Source organism: Lepisma saccharinum, chromosome 11 (assembly GCF_977018435.1).
Source record: "Lepisma saccharinum chromosome 11, izLepSacc3.1, whole genome shotgun sequence".
In the NCBI taxonomy this organism is placed as follows: domain Eukaryota; kingdom Metazoa; phylum Arthropoda; class Insecta; order Zygentoma; family Lepismatidae; genus Lepisma; species Lepisma saccharinum.
This window is the reverse complement of record NC_139239.1, coordinates 31,469,046-31,489,814: the sequence shown is the minus strand read 5'-3', so window position 1 is coordinate 31,489,814 and position 20,769 is coordinate 31,469,046. Positions and strand designations below refer to the sequence as shown.

Here is a 20,769-nt window from a genome sequence, read left to right as displayed (position 1 = left end):
AAGTTTCATTAATGCGTAGTCATTGGGATAATGCCTATTTACATATATAACCAGATGTAGACATGCCAGAATTAAATGTTTATTTAATTTTGAATTAATAATAGTAAATACACACTACGATTTATTATTCATAAAGTGCACTTAAAACCAAAACTCAAACTTAAAATTTATTATAATTTTTATGCACCAATAAATTGTCTAAAATCCACTAAAACATCCTTATTCTACATATACAGTATTTAGAAGGAAATCATTTGAGGCATTGTTGTGTGTTTAATGTTCAAAATGTCTTAATACCTCTTTATTTAGGACTGTACTGTTAAGTGCGCCCAGTTGTTCAAGATTACGGAAACATGAGAAAAATCTATGTTCTCTCTCTCTCATCAAACAAGTTTTTAATTAAGATTTAATTTTCCTTAGCACTAATATATTGCATTAATGTTAAACAACATTCACAAATAATAACAATTCTTACCATACCAAAACTACATTGGAAGTTAATAATTATTGCAGCACTTGTTTAATTTGTGTTAGTTTTTTTATTATTTCTCAAATCCTTTTTTCCTCCTGTGTTATAATAAACCACTATTTACATGTGTACGTGTGTGTGTACCATTAATATTGAAAATGACACTAAACAATCCATAAATAGTTGATTAAATTTCATTTTTCTGAAAATTTTCATCATAATCTTTGGTAAATATATGTATTGCTCTAATATAATTTTATCTTTTTCTTGTGATCATTAGCCACAGCTCTTTGTTGAAGCAAGAATTCCCACCATCACTGGTGATGTTGGACGTAGTAAACATGCTTTGGTTAGACTGTCATCAGAAAATACATCTTATTGTCGATGGAAGGCACTTTATGGAGATATCTCAAAGAGAATGGAAACTGAAGGAACTTCAATTCCAGTAAGTAAATTTAACATGCCAATTAAGTGTGTATTTACGATATACTTCATGTAATTCACCAGAGTAATTCAACTGTCGAAATGTGGTTCTCTCAGGTCTCAAACCTCTGTCTCAGGAACACCACGTAGTTGCTCTATCATTAACCTACTGACCAGTGGCAAGGTTAGGAGCTCAACGGATACTTCTGGTTTGTAAATATTCCATTGAGATTCAATGGACTGTACAACATAATTTATCTATTTTCAAAGGTAATAGTTATGGAAATTCCATGTAAAATTTTTCATGGGAGAGAGAAACATACGTATATACATCTCGTCCCACACGAACGTGGCTAAAAATATGGAAACAGTAATGCATAAATTAGTAATAACAGCACATAAGGAAGCCAATTATCAAGTCGAATATCATCTGTCCCTGACATAAATGAAAAGTCTCATCATAGGGATGCTGCAGCTCAGTTCATGTGTCCCATAGCCAGAGCGCAAAGCATGATGCCTTAGACCACACAGCCATGGTGCCGAACTTAGTCTTCACATAACTTACTATATTTTATTATATGTATATATTATAGATAATGAACCACCTCACAAGAACACCTGAAGTATGTTCTTGTTCTGCTACAGTTAAACAGACAAACCAGAAGCAATTCCCAACACAGAAATATGTTTTATCTATTGTAGTTGACAAACAATTGGTGAATGACTATAAGTTTCAAATAGCCTCTACTTTCATTAATGAAATATATATATTTCAACAGGCTCATATCCAGAATTTTATTTCTGGGGGGTAAAAAGCTGCAGGTTTATAAGCCAAAGAAACACATTTGAAGGGCTCAGTTGTAAAACATGGTAAGTGACATTTTGGTCATTTCTGAGTTCATTAAGAAAAAAAAATATTAGAAGCTATACTGTAGATAATTTGTTTTCGTGTTGCGTTTACCAATTTCAGAAGGCTTCACTGAGTCCAATGCAAATTCTTCGACATGGCAATTTCACTCAAAAATTGAAGGATGGCACATTTTACTTTGTAACTCAAAAATAACCAAAATGTCGCTTACCATGTTTTACACCCAAGCCCTTCATTTGTAGGGTTTTGGATGGGAACCTTCAATTGCATGAACCCCTCCCCCTGGCTATGTGCCTGTTGCTGTGACTTAAATGTTTGGAAAGAAACACCATCACACGTAATTTATTTTACACTATAGAATTTACAGCATACTTGAAAGTTGTCTTAACAGGAGAAAGTAGTTCTTGAAACTGATTTTGGCTCACTTTTCCATGGTTGGGCAAGTGTTGGCAACAACTGTGGCCACAACGTAAGACAAACTGCAATTTGCCAATCAAACTAAACCCATTCTTTCTCATGTAAAAACTCCAGTTGACCCAACGATTCTGGTTATTTGGGATATTGATTGATTGATTGATTGATATATTAGCATCCATTCAACTTTACAAAAGTTTGGAATTGTCACATTGTACATGTACATTTAGAATACATCTATAAAATTATAGGCATAATATAATATAAAATACAAAACACAATACAATATGTCCACACAGAACCGTCCCTAGGGCAGGGAAACTCTGGCACTAGCCCATCAAGGGAGCCCTTGCCAAACAAAAATAATTGTTTGTGTACAGTTTATCATTAGTTTACAGGATGCTGGTGCTTCCAATTAAACAACTAATCTGATTTTTCTCAACTTCATGGATTATTTTGGCATCGTAAAAACATAAAAAATTCCTGAAATTGTATTCAAAACAAAGTACTACATAAAAATGGTGTTCAACCATTTTAATCAAAGATAGTTAATATGCACTATTGCTTTAATTATGGAATGCAGTCATGAAGCAAAAATAGTGTTTTATATGAAACCTTGTAAATTTACTGCAGCATCAACATTCAATAAAAAGTAAACAAAAGAGAATTATAATAGAGGATATTATTGGATATGATTAAAAATTTCTGCTTTGATAGGTGAATAAAGCATTTGATATTGAACACACAAAGTTTTGTGAATGAACGTCGCACCAGTGGCATATCAGAAATGCAAAGAAACAATAATTTAGAAATTTTTATTATCCTCCCATAGTTCTTGGTTCTAACCAACATGTTCTGCTCATTGCTCTTAGATTCATTGTTTATTAATTGTAATAATCATGTTTATATTGTGATTGTATAGGACCTGTACATTACACTAAGAAGCTAAAATCTGATTTTTTCAGACCCCTGTAAAATTATGTTTGTAGGCCCCGTGCACACTTTGTATGCCCCAGCCCCCAGGCCTCCCCGTACCCACCTAGGGCCAGCCCTGTGTCCACATATGGTTGGTTCATTTTCAAGTGAGATGTTTTGCATGCATAGCTGATAGAAATTACATTGCTTACCCTGATTATGTGCAGTACAGTCACTGCTCTTGAAAATGACCCACTCCATCAATCACTACCAACTAAATGTTGCATTATAGGGATTTTGTAAGTCACTAAAAGTTAATAAATATAACAAATCTTTTAATTGGCAATTCTATATTGTATACTCCACTCTTTTTCAGCCTAACTATGGAGTTATAATCAGTCACGCTGCCGCCAATAAAAATTTAGCAGTGGAGAAGGACTATTGGTTTATGACTCTCTTAGGATTGGTAAGTAAATACCATGTTTTGTAGAATTTCTCAATAAAGCACAAATTAATATTTTTGATGGTAAATACATAATAATTTTCATGTTTAAATTGATATTTTAAGCTTTTTAATAACTTAATGACTTATGAGTGCTTGACTTTTGCCCTTGTTATTTTATGTTGGAAATGGCAACATTGGCCTTTTAAGATTTTTTTTGTCACTCATAACTTTGGTTTAATTTATTGATGATGTGTGCTTTCCTCTGGGAAGATTGCACCCAGATGTGTTTTGCTGGTTGCAAGGAAACTTGCAGACTGGGCAGGCATTATGAAAATTACAATAAACATTTGCACACTCAAAGAAATATCTAGCAACTATAGTTTTAGTCCATTTAGTAAACGAAATTGCATGTATAAACATTGGGCAACAGAGACTGAAGTCTGACATCTGTTTAGTACAACAATCTGATGGGAGACATGATTTTACGGGCATCAGCTTGTAGGGTGGCAATCTGAAATTATCAAACCTTGTGATCTTCAAGCTGCAATCTGACACCTGAAATGCAGGTGTTTACGGTTATTTTATGTGTGTGATATCTCCTTATATATTTAATTTAAAGTTCCTTTTAGGGGATTTATATGTAATTAGATATGTGGAACTTTACCTCAGTTTCAGTGTGATAAATTAATATATTAGCTTGGAGGAGTACTTTTACTTCTCTTTGTTTAAATTATTTGTTTTTATTGAATTTATAGTTTTTAGTATGTCTATATCAGTAGCGAAGCGTAGTCTTACGAAGGAGGCAAGCAATGTTTCAGTACAACAAAACATGTAGTACAATGGCACGCCAAGAGGGGGATTAAAGGTTTATAGCCTCATTGGCCCGGTCACTGGATTTGTCAAAATATCATAATAAAATGACTGTTCTAAAAATAAACCATATGATCCTCAAACGTCACATTTACTTTCGAAATTCCAGGTAACGTTATTCGTATGGTAGTAAACATCTTACATATGCGAACTTTCCGCATACGACTAAAGGGGTACGTAATTTCTTATTTATTTATTAGTACTTTTATTTGTTCATTATTTTTTAATGTGGGCAAACGGTGACCAAACGGATTTAGGTAAAATAACTCATTTATTTAATTTACACTGCGTGATTGTAATTTAGGATTTGTGGGCACCCTAAAAATCACATTCGGAGTCAAACATTAAAATAAAAAGTTAAACACAAACTTTAAAAATTTCATTTCAAACCAAAGAAACACATGCATAGACGATGTACTCACCACAATAAATTCCAAACTCCTTTACATATATAGGAAATTTCCCGCTATCGAACAATTCAACAAATCTTAGGTCCTCAAGGTTCTCAAAACGTGAAGACACTCCCATGCTCTTTCCACAACTGGAAAGCATCCACGCAAGATCACTTTGGAAATCTCTGAAACGACCGAAAGTGATACCAACCTATTTCCTTAATTTTATCCCTCATGGGAAGGAAATATATATCAGTATGGAGATAGAAATTAAGTGGTGGAATCAGAATCATTACAGCAGAAAGAGTATATACATAATATTTAAGTAATAAAGTGAAATACAGAGGCGTGTCCGGGGCCGGGGGAGGGTTGGCCCCCCCTTTGGCCCAGTATTCCTATGGAAAGGAAAGTCAAAGGCAGGAAAAGATGACAAAATGAGGAGACTACTACAAAAAATCCTGGGAGCACCACTTGTGTCATAATAATAAAACTTAAAACATGTTCTTGTGTTCATAATATGTACAATGTATACGATTTAATTGTGCTGTGTAAATATCAGTAGAGAGTTCTTTTTAGATAGCTTTATTTTCACCCCAAGTTTTATTCAAAAGCAGTCAATTTATTGAATGTGGTTGTAAAATTTGTGAAACAGCTCACTTGAATTACTGTGTAAATAATTTGGCAGTTGCAAACACTGGTGCGGTCAACACTTTTGACGTAATTTGAGCTGTACCGAGCTGGACACAGGGTGCAGACCAAGGTCCGTCGAATCTTCCCTCCCTCCCTGGGGAAACTCTTCACGGGGGTGCAGACATTTCACTTACTGGAAACACAAACCCCCACCCTTTACCATCTCGCCCGAACTCCCAATATCCATTTTTTAACGCGTTTTACAATTCGCGAAATCTAAAATAAATTGTAATATATAATGATATATATATATATATATATATGGAATTTAGAACAATGATAATAACTTATTTTAGTTATTTTATGACTAAGAATTACTTTTATATTCGCAATCTTGTTTACGTGTTCATGAAGACAAATATTCTTTACTCGTAGTTTTTGGTGGCAATATATCCTTCTGCTTTCGGTTGAGCTCGGCTATTTTCGGGAATAACGCAAGCTCAGCAAGCAGAGCTTTTGGTGTAAGCGCTGTGGACGGGTTCCACTCGAATTTCATGCTTCGCCATGTGACTCCTTCGGGTGCGTTATTTTCCCGCAGAGCAGCCGCAAGCATTGAGGCTGGTGCTTGCTACAGAGCTGCTGAGGGAGTTTGCGGCCGTAATTTTTCGCGAAATCGAGTGCGATGGAAACGAAATAAGGCTAAAACATTAAGTACATTAAATGATATTCGAATAATGCAAGCAGTGCTTGCATTGCTTGTACTATATCTTCGCCTCTGGTCTATATATGTTTGATTGCATTCAAGTTAGGATGTAGGACCACTAGATAATATTCTGTAGAACGTTTTCAAGACATATGCTTACCTTCAGCCAAGAGATCACTTTTTAAATAAATAATCTCTTAGAGTAGGGAGAGATGTATAAATATATTAAGTATATAACAGTTAGGAATTGCCCTGTTAAAATACAAAAGAAAAAAAAATACTGGTTGGGCTCCAATTTCAATAAAATTATAGTTGCTAGTATTATTCAAAATAATATTTGGTTTAGTGGGGTGCAAAACTCAAAAACTTCTTTGTGGTGAATTGTTATAATTAGGAGAACTATAATATATATTGTCCTGCACAGTGGCTGTGCAGTCTAAGGCATCATGCTCTGGGCTCCAGCTACGGGAAGCATGCAGAGGAAATTGGGGAGCTACGAACGAGTAGCATAATCCTGTCATGAAAACGTACAACAATGACTGGGGTTCCTCATGCTGACCACACATCACTCCATAACTGGTTGGATGATCTTCCACCTCGGGTGAATGAGTGAGTAGGATAAGGTGGGAGTGATGCCAGCAGCCAGTACCCCTCAATAGGCTGTTGCACCACTGGTTATTATTATTATTGTATATATTACAAAAGCTATTTCTCAATCTAACTTATTAGGAATTTGATCGTAAGATTGATTACATATGTGAATGAGTATAAAGTTTTATATCTGTTTATTGGTTATCAAGGAATACAACTACAAACCAAACAAACCAGTAAAAAGTCTGTAGATTACTCCTCTTCCACAAAGCTGAGGACTTCTTGAACCATGAAAAAGAAATTATATGATCGTCCCTTTCTTCTGATCTATGCAAGAGCCAAAATTTTGTTTAATATCCCTATTTAAAAATGAAATTTTCACTTATATAGCGAGACTTCTATTTTGTATCCACATTTATTTTATATTGTTATTTTCTTCATTATCATAATAAGATATAAACAACTTGTACCACAGCAAAGACAACAAACAGATATTGAAGATAATAATAGTTTGCACATTCAATAATGTTATAAATATAAATATAATAATTGGAACTTCATATGTTTCCCCAGGTTCGATTCCCGATGGAGGCACATAGTGGTTCGGATTCCACTTTAAACTGTAGGTCCAGTCCCGATTAGCCTTACTGTGCATAAAGTGGACTTAAAACAACAAATCAATCAATCAATCCAATCATATGTTTCCACTTTGTAAAAAGAATAATGTAAGGGTATGTAGTAATCAATGTTATAAACTTTTACAATTATACATTTTGACCTGTCCCATAACATTCTACTTATTGTACTATGTATGATTAAAAAGAACATAATGCACCAGCCAGGGGCTTACCAGAAAATCTTTTTCATTGGGTGACATGGTCAGCGCATTGGGTTCCATCACAGGTTTCTGGCTTTTGTGACCAGAGCCGCTAATACTTCTTTTCAAGTAGCTCGCTAGTTTTCCTCATGGGGCTGAGTCAACACCAAAATTCTGTGGACTCCCACCAGGAAACAAACCTGTGACAGCTTGCTCTAACTACTTGCCTACGTGGGAGTCCCATGTATAATTTAGTGGATGGAAAAAATCAATCAAATCAGCAATAATATGTGATAAATCTGTTGAGTTGTTGTTATGTTAAGTCCACTTTATGCACAGATGGGCTAATAGGGACTGGACCTACAGTTTAAAGTGGGATCAGAACCTCTGTGTAATGTGACTCCACCAGGTATATTGCACAGTGGTTGTATAAATCTAAACAACAATTAGTCATTGAGAATACCATGTTTATTTCTCATAATTTGATTATCTTATTGCACTTTGTTTGCAGGAATGTGAAATTTCTACTCATACCTACAGAGATGTTCACAAAGCAGAGGTTTCAGAATCATTCTGGATGTTTTGCACAAAAAGGGTTGATGACTTTGTACCCAGCTCCCCAGGAAATCTCAGGGAAAAGAGACCAGAAACGGACACTTACCAAGAAAACTCATCAAATCCACCAAAAACATTGCAAGATGGAACTGCTAAAGATGCTTGCCAGAATTGCCCAGGACCTTGCAATTGCACAAATGCTTAAACTCTATTGCAGTGAAATGGTAAGAGAATATTTTTTTTATTTTTTTCTTATTTATCTAAGGATGATCTAAATTTCTAACTCCCTGCTGATGCTTGAAGGAGATAAAATTACATTTCAGAAATCCCATTCCCACAACATCCATTGTTGGGACGTAGGAGTAACCTTTTCACATAGTACATCCTGGACTGCATTCTTGCAGACTGACCAGGATCTGGTGTTTGGACACTCAGCCAATGTTGTAGTGTGAGCACCAGAGGAACATAACTCAAATTTACAGGAGAGGAAATTATGTATCAAATCTCGGGACTCTTAAAAAAAATCTGCAAATTGGAGATACGTGACTCCACCTTACTGCTAAAGATTAGAAGTGGAGATATGTTGATCAGATTCCAAAAAAGCTCTTAAGAGGAGTTTCTTTAAACAAAACTGAAAACTGCATTTTTGAAGTTACGTTCCTCCACTTCTCATACGACAGTATAATCCTCTGTGGGAGTTGTGCTGTGTGTTTGAACTTTAATCAATTTCAAGTTATCACTATTTATCTTGGCAATTACGCACATCAATAATAACATTATTTACCACATTTCTTTGTACTTATGGGATGCTAACTTAGAAGTAAAAATACAGATATCCACAATGATATACATATTTATTTTATAAAATTTTTAAATTATAAATGTGTACAATAATACATCAATTTTTATTTTAGTACACTAAATTTGGAACATTTTGAGTATACAACTAATCTTGTGAAAATTGTTTAGTTTGACTATAAATTTTCAAAATTCAATGCTTTTAACAATTACAACATTTGATAAAAAATAACATCAGCAATTGTAAAGACTTCAAAACAAATAAATCAGTTGTTTGTAATAATGTTAAAAATACAAGTGCACATCACAGACATACATATACACAAGCATGCGTCCTTGGAAGGCCCTCTTTTATGTACATTGATAATTTTTATACAAATACACCTAAGTGTGTTCTAATTACCATCACCATCAATTGCAGTCCCAGCAGGTTATGCCACTAAAAATTGTTGATTTTGTTCATTTGTTGGGGATAGGGTCCACAACCAAAAAGATCTATGTACATACATTCACTCACACTCATCACATACATATCTTACAGTATTTGGCATTTATTTTAAACACATACATGAAATGCAAATTCAATGAAGAGTCTGAATTCATGAACCATATAAATCTTTCTTGAACTTTGTCATATTTATTCCTTAACTACCCAGATGCTTCAGAGCACTATTCTTCACAAATCTATCTTTTCTGGCATTAGCAATAAAAAACTGAGATCACGCAACTTTTCAAAATCACAAATTTAGATGTCTACAGCTTGAAATGGAGAAAGGTGTTACAAAGTCTACAGCTCCGTGCTCATTTCATGAGAAGCATCTAATCTGTGAACAGATTCTACTGGCACATTTTCTGAAATGGAGTAGATTGTATTGTTTGGGTTTCCTCCGTAAGTTTCTTCGTTCCAACAAGTTGCTGCCGGAGCTACCTGAAATGAAGCAATAAAATAGTTTTGCATTACCATTTGTTAAGTTCTTACAAAGGAAAATGTTATGGTTATTCTTTAAAAAAAATATTTGCAATCTTTTATGTTATCACAGTATTAATTCTGTAAACAGTGAGTTAATACATCAGTGTTCCTTCTGTGACAATCATTTGCTTGATGTTTCCATGCATCTTTTTCAAAAGTATTTGATGTGTTAATTCACTGTTCACAACTGTTTTAGACATATAAAATAGAATCTGAAGTTACTCAAATCATTATTTGTGGCAGTAGCATAAAAAAAAGTTGCCATTTACCTTAAAATAGGCTAATACTTTGTTTCCTTATTTTATACTAAATGTTGGTAATTTAACACAGGAAAGTTGAGGTAGAAATTTGATAAGATAAAAGCAAAAAATTTATGAAAAACCTCAAATAAGGAACATATAGAAACATTTATTTATATATTTTTTGAAAAAAAAAGAATATATAAAATATATTTACAATTTCTACCTATAGTTACAAAACTATCAGATAAATATGCCATACATTTCGAATATCATTAGCACTATAAGCAGCCCCCATAGTGTATGCAGTGCCTGCACTCCCCCCTCCCTGCCCATTTTGCCTCCCATTCAAATATGATATGGTGGAACTTGCATTACATGCTTTTATTGGGTATTACAAGTCTTATTAAAAATCATATTGCATGATCCAGTATATTGTGGTATTTATTTTATTTGTTGAAAGGTGTGTGTTAAAAGTTGTACCTAAACAAACTAAAACAACTATGTGGAAGAGAGTTAATAAGTTTCTGAACCAGGATTTACATTCTTTTCATAGATTTAATGTGCCATTTGTAAAATTATCATCCTGCCTATTGACTCAAAATTCCTATTATGCATGAATGTTCGATACCTGGAATTCTTCATGAATTTTTTTTCACAGGTGTGAAAAATGGCCATATTTAATTCAAAATGCACCTTTACACTTTTTTTTAGCTGTCATCCTCTAAACTTCATTAAAAGTTTAGTAGCCTAGATGATGACAAAAAAGAAGATAATTACTATTTACTCTTCCCTTAATGAACTATTTATTATATATTACATAGAGGTCTTGAGGGTAATGTGCTAATTATAAATTGCAAAAGGAAGGATGATCACCTTTTTAAACTTTGAAAAGTGACAATTGACATTAACACATATATTAATTTACTATTATCTGGGTCACAGAGTAGCCACCCTGTTTCCACCTTAAAATTAACTTCAAATCAGAAGATTATGGATTATTAATTAAATATTACAAAGATAGTTCATATATCATCAGATGGGAGAATATTTTTTACTCTTCATGATGGATGCAGTAAACGCAGTTTAAGTATTACTTACATGAAGTTTCATGTTTCCATGTTGCACAATTGGATAGTTTTTGAATTAATTTCGAAGGCTCATTCATTAAGGGTACAGCGTCTGGAGCAGAGATGGTAGCGCGTCTCTACTTTTTTAGTTCCCAAGTGGTGATAATTGCATTTTCTCCCATTTGGCGGTGCTGGTGTGTTTCCTGGCTTGCATCGTCTGCTGTGCTTCCTGTTGTCGGGTGGTATTGCAAGGTGTGGTTGGGAGTTTGGGCCATCTGCTGCATTGGGTTGCTAAGTGTGGCATAATTCCCGTTCTTTGCATGGGTGGAACGGGGTCGAGCGAGGACACTGCATCTTTCTTTTTTGTAGTCTGGGTTTTTTTGAAGGACAGGATTCAAATCAGGTGTGCCTGTCCATTGTCCACGTTCAGCGCTTTTTTCTGTTGGATGATGGTGTGGGTTTCTTTGATAGTGTTTCCTATGATAGAGCAGGTTGGGTGAAGTATGGATGTGGAGGAGATGGAGTGGTTTGTGGTGTTGAGGTGCGAAAGGCCTGATCCTGGTGTGTCTTTTTTGGCATATTTTATGTGTTCATCGATCCATTCTTGAACAGTGTGGATGGTCTGCCTATGTAGCTGTTGTGGCATTGGCATGTGGCCTTGTAGACACCAGGGGATGCAAATTTGGGTAGGTAGTATCTCTTGAAGTTTCATAGGACTCTTCCGATTTGGGATACAGGTTTGTGTGCCAGTCTGATGTTGAAGGGTTTGAGGGCCTTGGATAATTTGCCTCATGTAGTGTATGGAAAAAGTGATCCATTTGGGTTTGGAATTTTGGTTCGCGTTATCTCTGTCTCGTGGGTGTCTGAGCTGGGCTTCTGCACATCACATGGATAGGTGGCACTTGGTGTAACCGTTGCTTAGTCCAATTCAGTGATGCATGCTATTTCATCATGGAGATAGCCTTCTGTGCAGCTGTGTGTGAAGGCTTTTTTGTAGAAGTTCATCCATACTCCAGCTTTCTTTTTTTTGGGGGGGGAGGGGGGTTGTTGGATTTTGCGTGGATGTACTGGGTGTGCCTGAGCCTGGTTTCCTGTATATGGAGGAGATGAATTTGTCTTGGTGGTATCGGATGCTGAGCTTGATAAAATTGAAAAGGTGAAAAATGGCCACCTCAACGGTGAATTTTATGTTGGGATGAATGTTGTTGAGGGAAGTTAGGAGGCAGTTTAGGTCCTTGTCCTGTTTGTAATTGATTAGCGTGTCATCGGTATATCTTTTGTATCTCAAGTGAGCAAACTCTGGTTAGGCGAGTATTGATTTTTCTGCCACATGTAGTACAATATTGGACAGGGGTGCAGAAAGGGGGTTGCCCATCGCTAGGTCTCCTGTCTGGTGGAAGAAACTGTCTTCGAACCATAAATAGTTGTGGCTGAGAAAGGCACAGATGCTCCAGACACTGTACCCTTAGTAAATGAAGTTAGTAAACCCCTTCAAAATTAATCTGAAAAAAAAAAAAAAACTATCCAATTGTGCAATGTAGAAACATGAAACTTCATGTAGGTAATATTTTTACTCTGGAAAGAAAATCCAGAGTGGAGGAAATTCCCCTTCCTCTTTCAATTAAATATTTGTGATGATAATGCATTCTTTGCAAATAATATGCCAAGGTATATCCAATTCATTTAAAGAACCTTCACAATAGTCACTTAGGGCATCCATAAAAAAGGAGGAGTAAAGAGAGAGTCAACTTCCTGCAAAAAATATTCCTAGTAAATAGGAAAGAAAGCATAATGAAAATAAACAAATTCTGTAATTTTATGGTTACACTGTATAGAATAAAAATATTTAGTGACAACCTACAAATATTATTGATTATATAGAAAAGGTGCAAGTCTACACATGTCTATATGTTAATGGTATATATGCAATCAAATGGTTAGCACTTCAGGTAAAAAATAGAAATCAAGTCTAGTGGTTCATGCAAGTGCATTTATTGGGTTAGCAGGATATATATATCTCAGTAGATTTTTGTATGAGAGAATAGTTGTCATACTTTAAGTTAGTGGGGAAATCGAATTAGTGAGTTTATTAAACTTGATTGTTGCTTTCCTTTGTTACACTTGTCAACTCAAAAGCATTAAAATTTGTTAATACTAGGTAGGTGGTAGTTGTTTGATTTGTCTTTTGTTATTTAGCATCTCTTTTCTGCCGCTTTTTGATAATCACAGTGATGAGGATGAGTGATGATAATCTGATAAATTGATGAAGGGACACTGAAAGAATGCCAATTCGCAGGCAGGGATTCAAACCCAGGACCACTGTGCTAACCAATCTGTCATGAAGGTTAGCTGGTTGTTGTTGATGGACTGACAGTCCAAGTTAGCAGAATTATTTATTAGAAGCAGCGTATGTATAGCAAAGAAAAGTAACAAAATTTGTTATAATTCATTGTCTAGCTAGTTAGAACATTGTTATTTGTAATTATTGTACCGATTGTTAATTTCTTCAGGATCAATGCTTACATTTTGAAATGTCATAGTTTTATTAGTCAATTATACTCTATTGCTTTAAGTCTTAAAAATAATTTTGAAAGCTTTTTTTGCTTTAATTTTCAAACCATGCTTCAAAATTGGCTCATTGAAGAAGCCATGTTAAGGGAACCTTTAAAGAAACTTCAAAATTACGTTTCATATTTTTACTACCTTTTTATCTTTTGTATAACAAGCAAATGTAGAATTTGTTGGCTGGAAATGATATACCGGTATTTTATAATGATAACAGACACAGAAGTGTAGAAAGAGGCTTGTAGGTAAAATGAATTTAAGGAACACTCAAATTTTTAAACTAAACTTTGTGTTTGTGGTATGTAAATAAAAATTCGAGTTGACAAGTGTACTTCAAAGAGTTTTTGTTTCCTGATTTGGATGCTGGTAGTGATGTTATTATAATTTTGCAACATTGGCATATACTCACTGATAAGTGCTTTGGATGATAGGTGACAGGATTAGCTCTAAGCTGGAGGATCGTGCCCTTCGGAAGGTGTGTCCTTCGTCCCGCTGTCTACCCTGAGAGTTTTTATGGTCTCCTGACTGGTCCTCAGTCTGTTTTTTCAAATAAAATCACACAATGGTTAGACTGTCATTTCAGTGATGGATGTCAGTGTCACAGCAATATCTTGGTCTCGACAGTCACTCCTTTTAAGTCTTCTTTGTTCTATCATTACATTTTCTTTTTTACAATACTACTTTCATAACTCCCAACATAAAAGGACACTAGGGAATAGGGATGGTGAAGATTGCATAAGAATCTTCTACAGAGTGCAGGTGCAAATTAATGTTGCAAAGAGTGAAAGGAAACAAGTTGCAAAAGGATGGAAAAATGGAGGAGGGTTTACATTAGCTAAAGCTACTACTGATGGTTCCATATTTAAAAAAATATAAAACAAATATACACAAAACTAAGCTGCTACTAACACGATACGTGCAACTACTGAGTTGAACTATTAAATTGTAGATAACTGTACAAAAAATAAAAACTTTTGATTTTTCATACCGGATGCTAATATCGGTTCTTAAGCTAAATGAAAGATTTATTAATTAATACCATTCAACACAAATGGTTAAATTGCTAGAAGTAGGCTACTTTTCTATGGCAGTGCCTAAGCTTGTAAGATTTTTTTAAAAAAACTGAGTTAATGAGATCGACACTTATGGCAATTTTAATTTACACCATAGGAAAGTATCCTTATTAGAAATACTCATATTACAATTTCAAATTCTATACTTACATTAAGTTTACTGGAGTCTCCAAGATCGGAAGACTGGAAGTATAGAGGCCATCCACCAGGGGGACCTGACTGCACACTCCGTATGCTCCCAAGCCGGACTGGACCCTGAAGCCGTGGCATCTCGCCAATTGGGGGGTAGTTCCAGTTCCCAAGAGCGTTAGTCGGGGCAGGGGGGTTCCTAGTTTCCTGAGATCTGGCATTTGGGGTATGAGGGGTGCTTGTGGAATGATTAGTACCAGTAGCGTTCGGAGAAAGAGGCAGCGCATGGTAAGTCGAAGGAGAAGAAACACCGACAGAGTACAGCCCCTGGGATGCCCCCGAATGCCAGCCCAAACCTTGATTTTGTCGGACATCACCTGAAGCTTCCGAGATGTTAGTTGGCCTTCCCAGATCCCTATAAGCATGTGAGGTACCAGCAATATGTTTCTGTACAGAGGGGGAGTAGTGATTTACAATGTGACTAGATGAATGTAATGTAGAACTCGATGTTGGAGTGTTGTTGTTCCCTGGAGGTGTGGAGCAATAAGGGGTCGGGTTATGGTATGCTTTACTAATACTCACTGGTTTTGCATAAGTTGTGGAAAGCTTAGTGGTCTGGGCATATTTGGGACCTTCATTTGTCCTAGAAAAAGAATTTCAATGGTTTGAGTAATGGTTTCAAATGGAATGTACTTATTGAATTAAAATATTCATAGCAGTGAAACATTTTTCTTCACATACTGGCACTATTATATCAGTAACTTAGGCATGGTACAAAAAAGTACAGAAAAATAGTAAAGACTAACAGTTGATCCTTAACCAAAAACAGCTTATTCTCAAGTTTTGTTATTTGTATAAAGTATATTACAGTGAAGAAGATTTTTAAACATGAAACAATAACCTTATCAAGGAGATGAAACTATACAAACTTCAGGAACAAAAAAATACTAAACACATGTAAATACCAATTATGTACTCAGATTCCCTGATAAATCTAGCATATACTCTATTCCTAGAACACAGCTCTTCTTTTTCTAGCTTGAACATGTTAGTGTAAACTTTACAAATGGGGTTTCGTTTCAAGCTCTCTGTAAGACTGCATCATGAAGTAGGTTTTGTTCTTTTAGAAAGCTTCTTGACATGAAATCTTAATTTTTCAGTTTAATACATAATCGTTTCTTCCTAATCCTTTGTATACTGCAGGAGTGACCATCCCCCCCAAGGCCAACGGTGCATCACCCCAAAATCATTTCATTCGCACCCTCAAACCATATCGAAAGTTACTATTTTTCTTAACTTTACTGAACATTATGCTTGATCTGCCCCTCGTCCCTAAACAGGGGTGCCCATCACTCAAGACCACCTCTAAAATCGTTCATCATAATCGAGAATATCGCCTGTCTTGTAATGCAACTATAGTATAAAAACTTCACATTCATTTCATTAAAGTGCCAAACACGCATCCTATGACAACACATTATTGAGAGCGAAGCTAGCAAGAACATTTTAAAATCTATTACATTGTAGACTTTCAAGAATATTAATTTAATAGGGTGTCAATACTTTCTTAAGATCCCTAGATATTTAGTCCTTTCCAGCTTCTCCTTTGGCATGTTAGAGGTCGAAAACGTCTCCAAAATTTAATGTTCGAACTCTCTCTCTCCACTACTTGAATCCAGTTGACAATTTAACACTTTATCAAGAGCTTTCTATCGCCCTCATTAAAATTAATACCCAATCAATTTTAGACTTACTGTTGATATTGAAGAGTGAATAAAACAATAGTGATACACAAGAATTGGATACCCCCTCAATTTAATTCTCGACCCCTCTCAAATTAAAATATCCGCCATAATCTAAGACTTAGAGTTGTATTCTGCCCCCGCCCCCCAAAGTTTAATTCAGAATCCCCCCAGAACTCACGTGTCTATTAAGGCCTAATATGTAAGAGTTGGATATTTCTTTGCCTGCCCCCCTTCGATAATACCCTTTAAACACTTAGTTTTCTTCATTTAATGGATTAAATATGGTGCATTTAAGGTGTCAAGTCTTTACATGTATTTTGGACAAAGATATAAATGTTGAATTTTATATTATTTGAAGGGAAAAAATCCCCCCAAAAAAATCTCGATGGTGCAACCTGCGTCATAATCCTCCCCCTGTGGGCACCCCTGGTATACTGTCTTTTTTCAACTATGAGTTTCTTTTCAATAACCTCATGGTTTTGTACCAAAATGTTATGAATGTTACAGAAATTCAACTTTCTTTCCTGATAATGAATGATCATCATGAGGCACAAAGTTATAAAAATTTGGATATGTTCCTTTCTTAAATCGTTTATGTGCAGTGTCACTTGAGTATTTAATGTGTATTCATTTGTTGGAACATTTTGTGGTGACCACAGAGGCAAATATAGCACTGTTTTTTCTCCACTCCTCTCAAAAGCTGAAAACAGTATCCTCTTCCATTTTTCATATTATTCTCTTTTCATTATTAAAGTAGCTTGGATTCTGTAGGACAATTTGTTTCAACACAGTGCTAAAGGTGTCATACAGTACTTGCAGGTTTTTATTGCAACCTTATTTTTCAGCTTTTCTATCTAATGCAGGTGTGTGATAATTTTGTTTTGATAACTCATTAATGCTCTCTCATCGTTAACTCAACCAATTTCAAACTATATTTTTTGGGCATTGTTCTTTGTAAATTGTTAGAGATTTCACATTGAAAATAATTATTAGGATACATTTGCTAACTGAACATCCTCTCTCACTAATTTTAAAGTTGTTATCTACAGGTATTTAAACTTAGTGTAAAAATTACTGGATGTCTTTGGAAAGATTATTATACATGTGGTAATTGTATTTTGTAATTATAGATGGTGCTAATGTGAGCACTGCTGTACACAACTTACTTTTCACATTTTCAGGTAACTGTCTTTTTATTTTACTTTCATGCAGGATATTCCAGAATTTTCAATCTAGTGTGCAGGGAATGTTGGGGATGAAGGTAAATTTATTACCCAAATCATCATACACTGGAAAAGGGGATGCTCCAAAAAATATTGGGTGTGCCTGCATAAATCTCTGCTTTCTTGAACATCCCAGTCCAAAGAGGGTGCCTCCCCCACCTCTTGGCATGTCACTGAACTACAAGGTATTCCAGTCATACTGAATGCTCTTTGTATGTTGGGGTGAAGTCAAAATTCTGAATGTTCACCTTCAACACCTATATATTACTACCATTAACATACACTACAGTGGCGTATTCTGAAAATTTGACCTGGTTTACCACAATAATTATTATTTATTGTATATATTTATTATATATTAATTAGAAATACTGAATACAAATAAAACACCAATGCAGGCATGCAAGTAAAACAAAAAAAATAAAATAAAATCACCTTTGTGCATAATCACATATTCATTAGTTTTGTCAGATTTTACACGCAAACATATTTTTATTAAATTATTACGAGTGCTGACTTGATTTTTTGGTGAGCTGTTATATGTAAAAAAATGGCTCCTTCATAATTATATTAGGGCCCAAAAGGTATTGCAAAGGACTCTCTCCCTCTACTAACATTTTTAGACACTAACTTGTTATCAGAATTCCACACAACTCAAGCTAAGTTAAGCATTGTGAAGAAAAATACCATTCTTTTAGTGCAAATAATAGAAATATGGATATAGGTAGCCTTCTTTATATCATTATCTGACCTTAAGAAGTTCATTTTAAAAACAATGACAAAAATATACATTATTGAGCAGGATGTTTAACATTACATTTATTTGTCTCTCACACAATGTCAACAAGGCTAGGAAGGAAGAGATATTACATGTATCCTATTTTTAACACTATGAAAGATTTGATGAAGAGTTTTTCTTGGAATATGAATCAGATGATTTCCACAAACGCTTCCAAGCTAATACCACTCTCATTTTCAGGGATTGAAGTGCAGAGATGTGTCAGGGTGAGGATATATGCATTTGGTGTGGGAGGGGCCAGTGTAGGTGGCAGGCAAATCAGATGCAGTCTTTCCGAACTCTGCACTCCCAGTCAACTCTTGCTAACCAGGCTGGGCCCAGTTCGAGTCCCATTTCCTTGTTCAGGATTTCCTTTTCCCAGTGGATGGCTATTGCTTCTTTGATGATTCGGTAACGTATTTGGATGACTTATCGATGATCTGGGTGGTTGTAAAGTCAATTCTATGGCCCTCCTGGATGGAATGTTCTGCTAATCCTGATTTTTCTGGATGAAAATTCTTGATGGCGTGCTCTTTGCAACATTGTTCAATTGTTCTCCCTGTTTGTCTAATATAGCCTTTTACCATAGGAACAGATGATACAGTAAACCCTAGGTGTCTTCTGTCCTAGGTTGTCTTTAGGATTTCGAAGTTTGCTTTTGACATCTTAATGTTGTGCATTAAAAAAATGCGGCTGATGACTGCAGAGAGGTCTCCAGTCTATGGGATGATGGCTATCTTCTTCTCCTCTTGGTTGTTGGGAGGTCCAGGCTTGTTTGTTGGTTGTTCTTGTTGTGCATTACTCACTTTAGTGTCGTGTTGATGATACCTTCAGTGTATCCATTCTGTCTAAAAGCTGTGCGCAGGTGTATTATTTCATCTTGAAAGTGTCCTGTGTTGCTGATGGAGATGGCCCCTGTGAAACAATGTCGAGATTATGGTTGACCACTGTGTTGGATGGTGAAAGCTCCTGACGTTGTTGTATAATTGTGTGCGAGGTGGTTTCCTGCATACTCTATGTCCTAAGGTTTCGTCTGGTTTGCGTGTGATGAGGATGTCCAGGAATTGAAGGCTGCATTTGGTCTCTGTCTCATTGTGAATTTGATGTTCGGGTGTTGGTTGTTGAGGTGATCCAGGAAAGTCTGTAGTGCTGCTTCACTGTGCAGCCAGATGATAAAGGTGTAATTAATGTACCTGTAAAATGCAGCCTTTTATTTTGTGGAGCTGAACAAAGTGCTTCATTTTCGAAGTTCTCCATGAAGAAATTGGCTATTGCAGCAAGAGTGGAGATCCCATTGCCACTCCATCAGTCTGTTCGTGGTGCCTGTCCTTCTAACTGAAGTAGTTTGAAGTCAGGGTATGCGTGAAGAGGCTGATGATGTCTGGTACGAAGTGTTGCTGTAACAGTGTTAAGGAATCTTGAAGTGGCACTCTGGTGAAGAGTGATACTATGTCAAAGCTGACTAGAAGGTTGCCAGGAGAAATTCTGATGCTATGCAGGGTCTTGATGAAGTCTGATGAGTTTTTGGCATGATTTTGGCACTTGCCCAACAGAGGTTGAAGTTGCATAGTTAGGAATGTGATGAGTCTGTAGGTAGAGCATCCAATGGCACTGACAATACCTACGATATGATACTCGCCAAATTCCTAACAGCACAACCCTAACCTCTGACAGGCAAGTGCGAAAACCATGTCAAAAACTAATTAAACTTCATCAAGACCCTGCATAGCATCAGAATTTCTCCTGGCAACCTTCTAGTCAGCTTCAACGTAGTATCGCTCTTCACCAGAGTGCCACTTCAAGATTCCTTAAAACTGTTAGAGCAACACTTCATTCAAGCATACCCTGACTTCAGCCTGCTTCAGCTACTACGAACAGATAGACGGAGTGGCAATGGGATCCCCTCTCTTGCCTGCGGTAGCCAATTTCTTCATGGAGAACTTCGAACATGAGGCACTTTGTTCAGCTCCACAAAAAAAAAAAAGGCTGCATTTTACAGATACGTTAATGACACCTTTGTCATCTGGCTGCACAGTGAAGAAGCACTACAGACTTTCCTGGATCACCTCAACAACCAACCAACAAAC

General features: G+C 35.8%; 2 protein-coding genes across 6 annotated transcripts in view; one reads left to right on the top strand and one right to left on the bottom strand.

Annotated features, from left to right (window-relative positions):
* The window catches only part of LOC145994698 (cilia- and flagella-associated protein 161-like), a 130,593-nt gene that overhangs the window by 109,035 nt on the left and 789 nt on the right, over positions 1-20,769 (top strand). The window contains exons 5-7 of the mRNA XM_083130867.1: positions 750-914; positions 3,466-3,555; positions 8,049-8,316. Of these exons, the coding sequence (XP_082986993.1) occupies positions 750-914; positions 3,466-3,555; positions 8,049-8,297 (504 nt within the window). The 3' untranslated portion in view covers positions 8,298-8,316. The remainder of the gene's footprint in view (positions 1-749; positions 915-3,465; positions 3,556-8,048; positions 8,317-20,769) is intronic.
* The window catches only part of LOC145994696 (band 4.1-like protein 4), a 335,899-nt gene continuing 324,069 nt past the window's right edge, over positions 8,940-20,769 (bottom strand). The window contains exons 20-22 of one of the 5 annotated variants that reach the window (XM_083130864.1): positions 14,958-15,579; positions 14,144-14,271; positions 9,717-9,818 (exon numbers count right to left, since the gene is read on the bottom strand). In XM_083130864.1, the coding sequence (XP_082986990.1) occupies positions 9,815-9,818; positions 14,144-14,271; positions 14,958-15,579 (754 nt within the window). In that variant the 3' untranslated portion in view covers positions 9,717-9,814. Of the gene's footprint in view, positions 9,819-14,143; positions 14,272-14,957; positions 15,580-20,769 lie in introns of all 5 variants that reach the window. The other 4 variants (XM_083130866.1, XM_083130862.1, XM_083130865.1 and 1 more) reach the window with 4 other exon arrangements.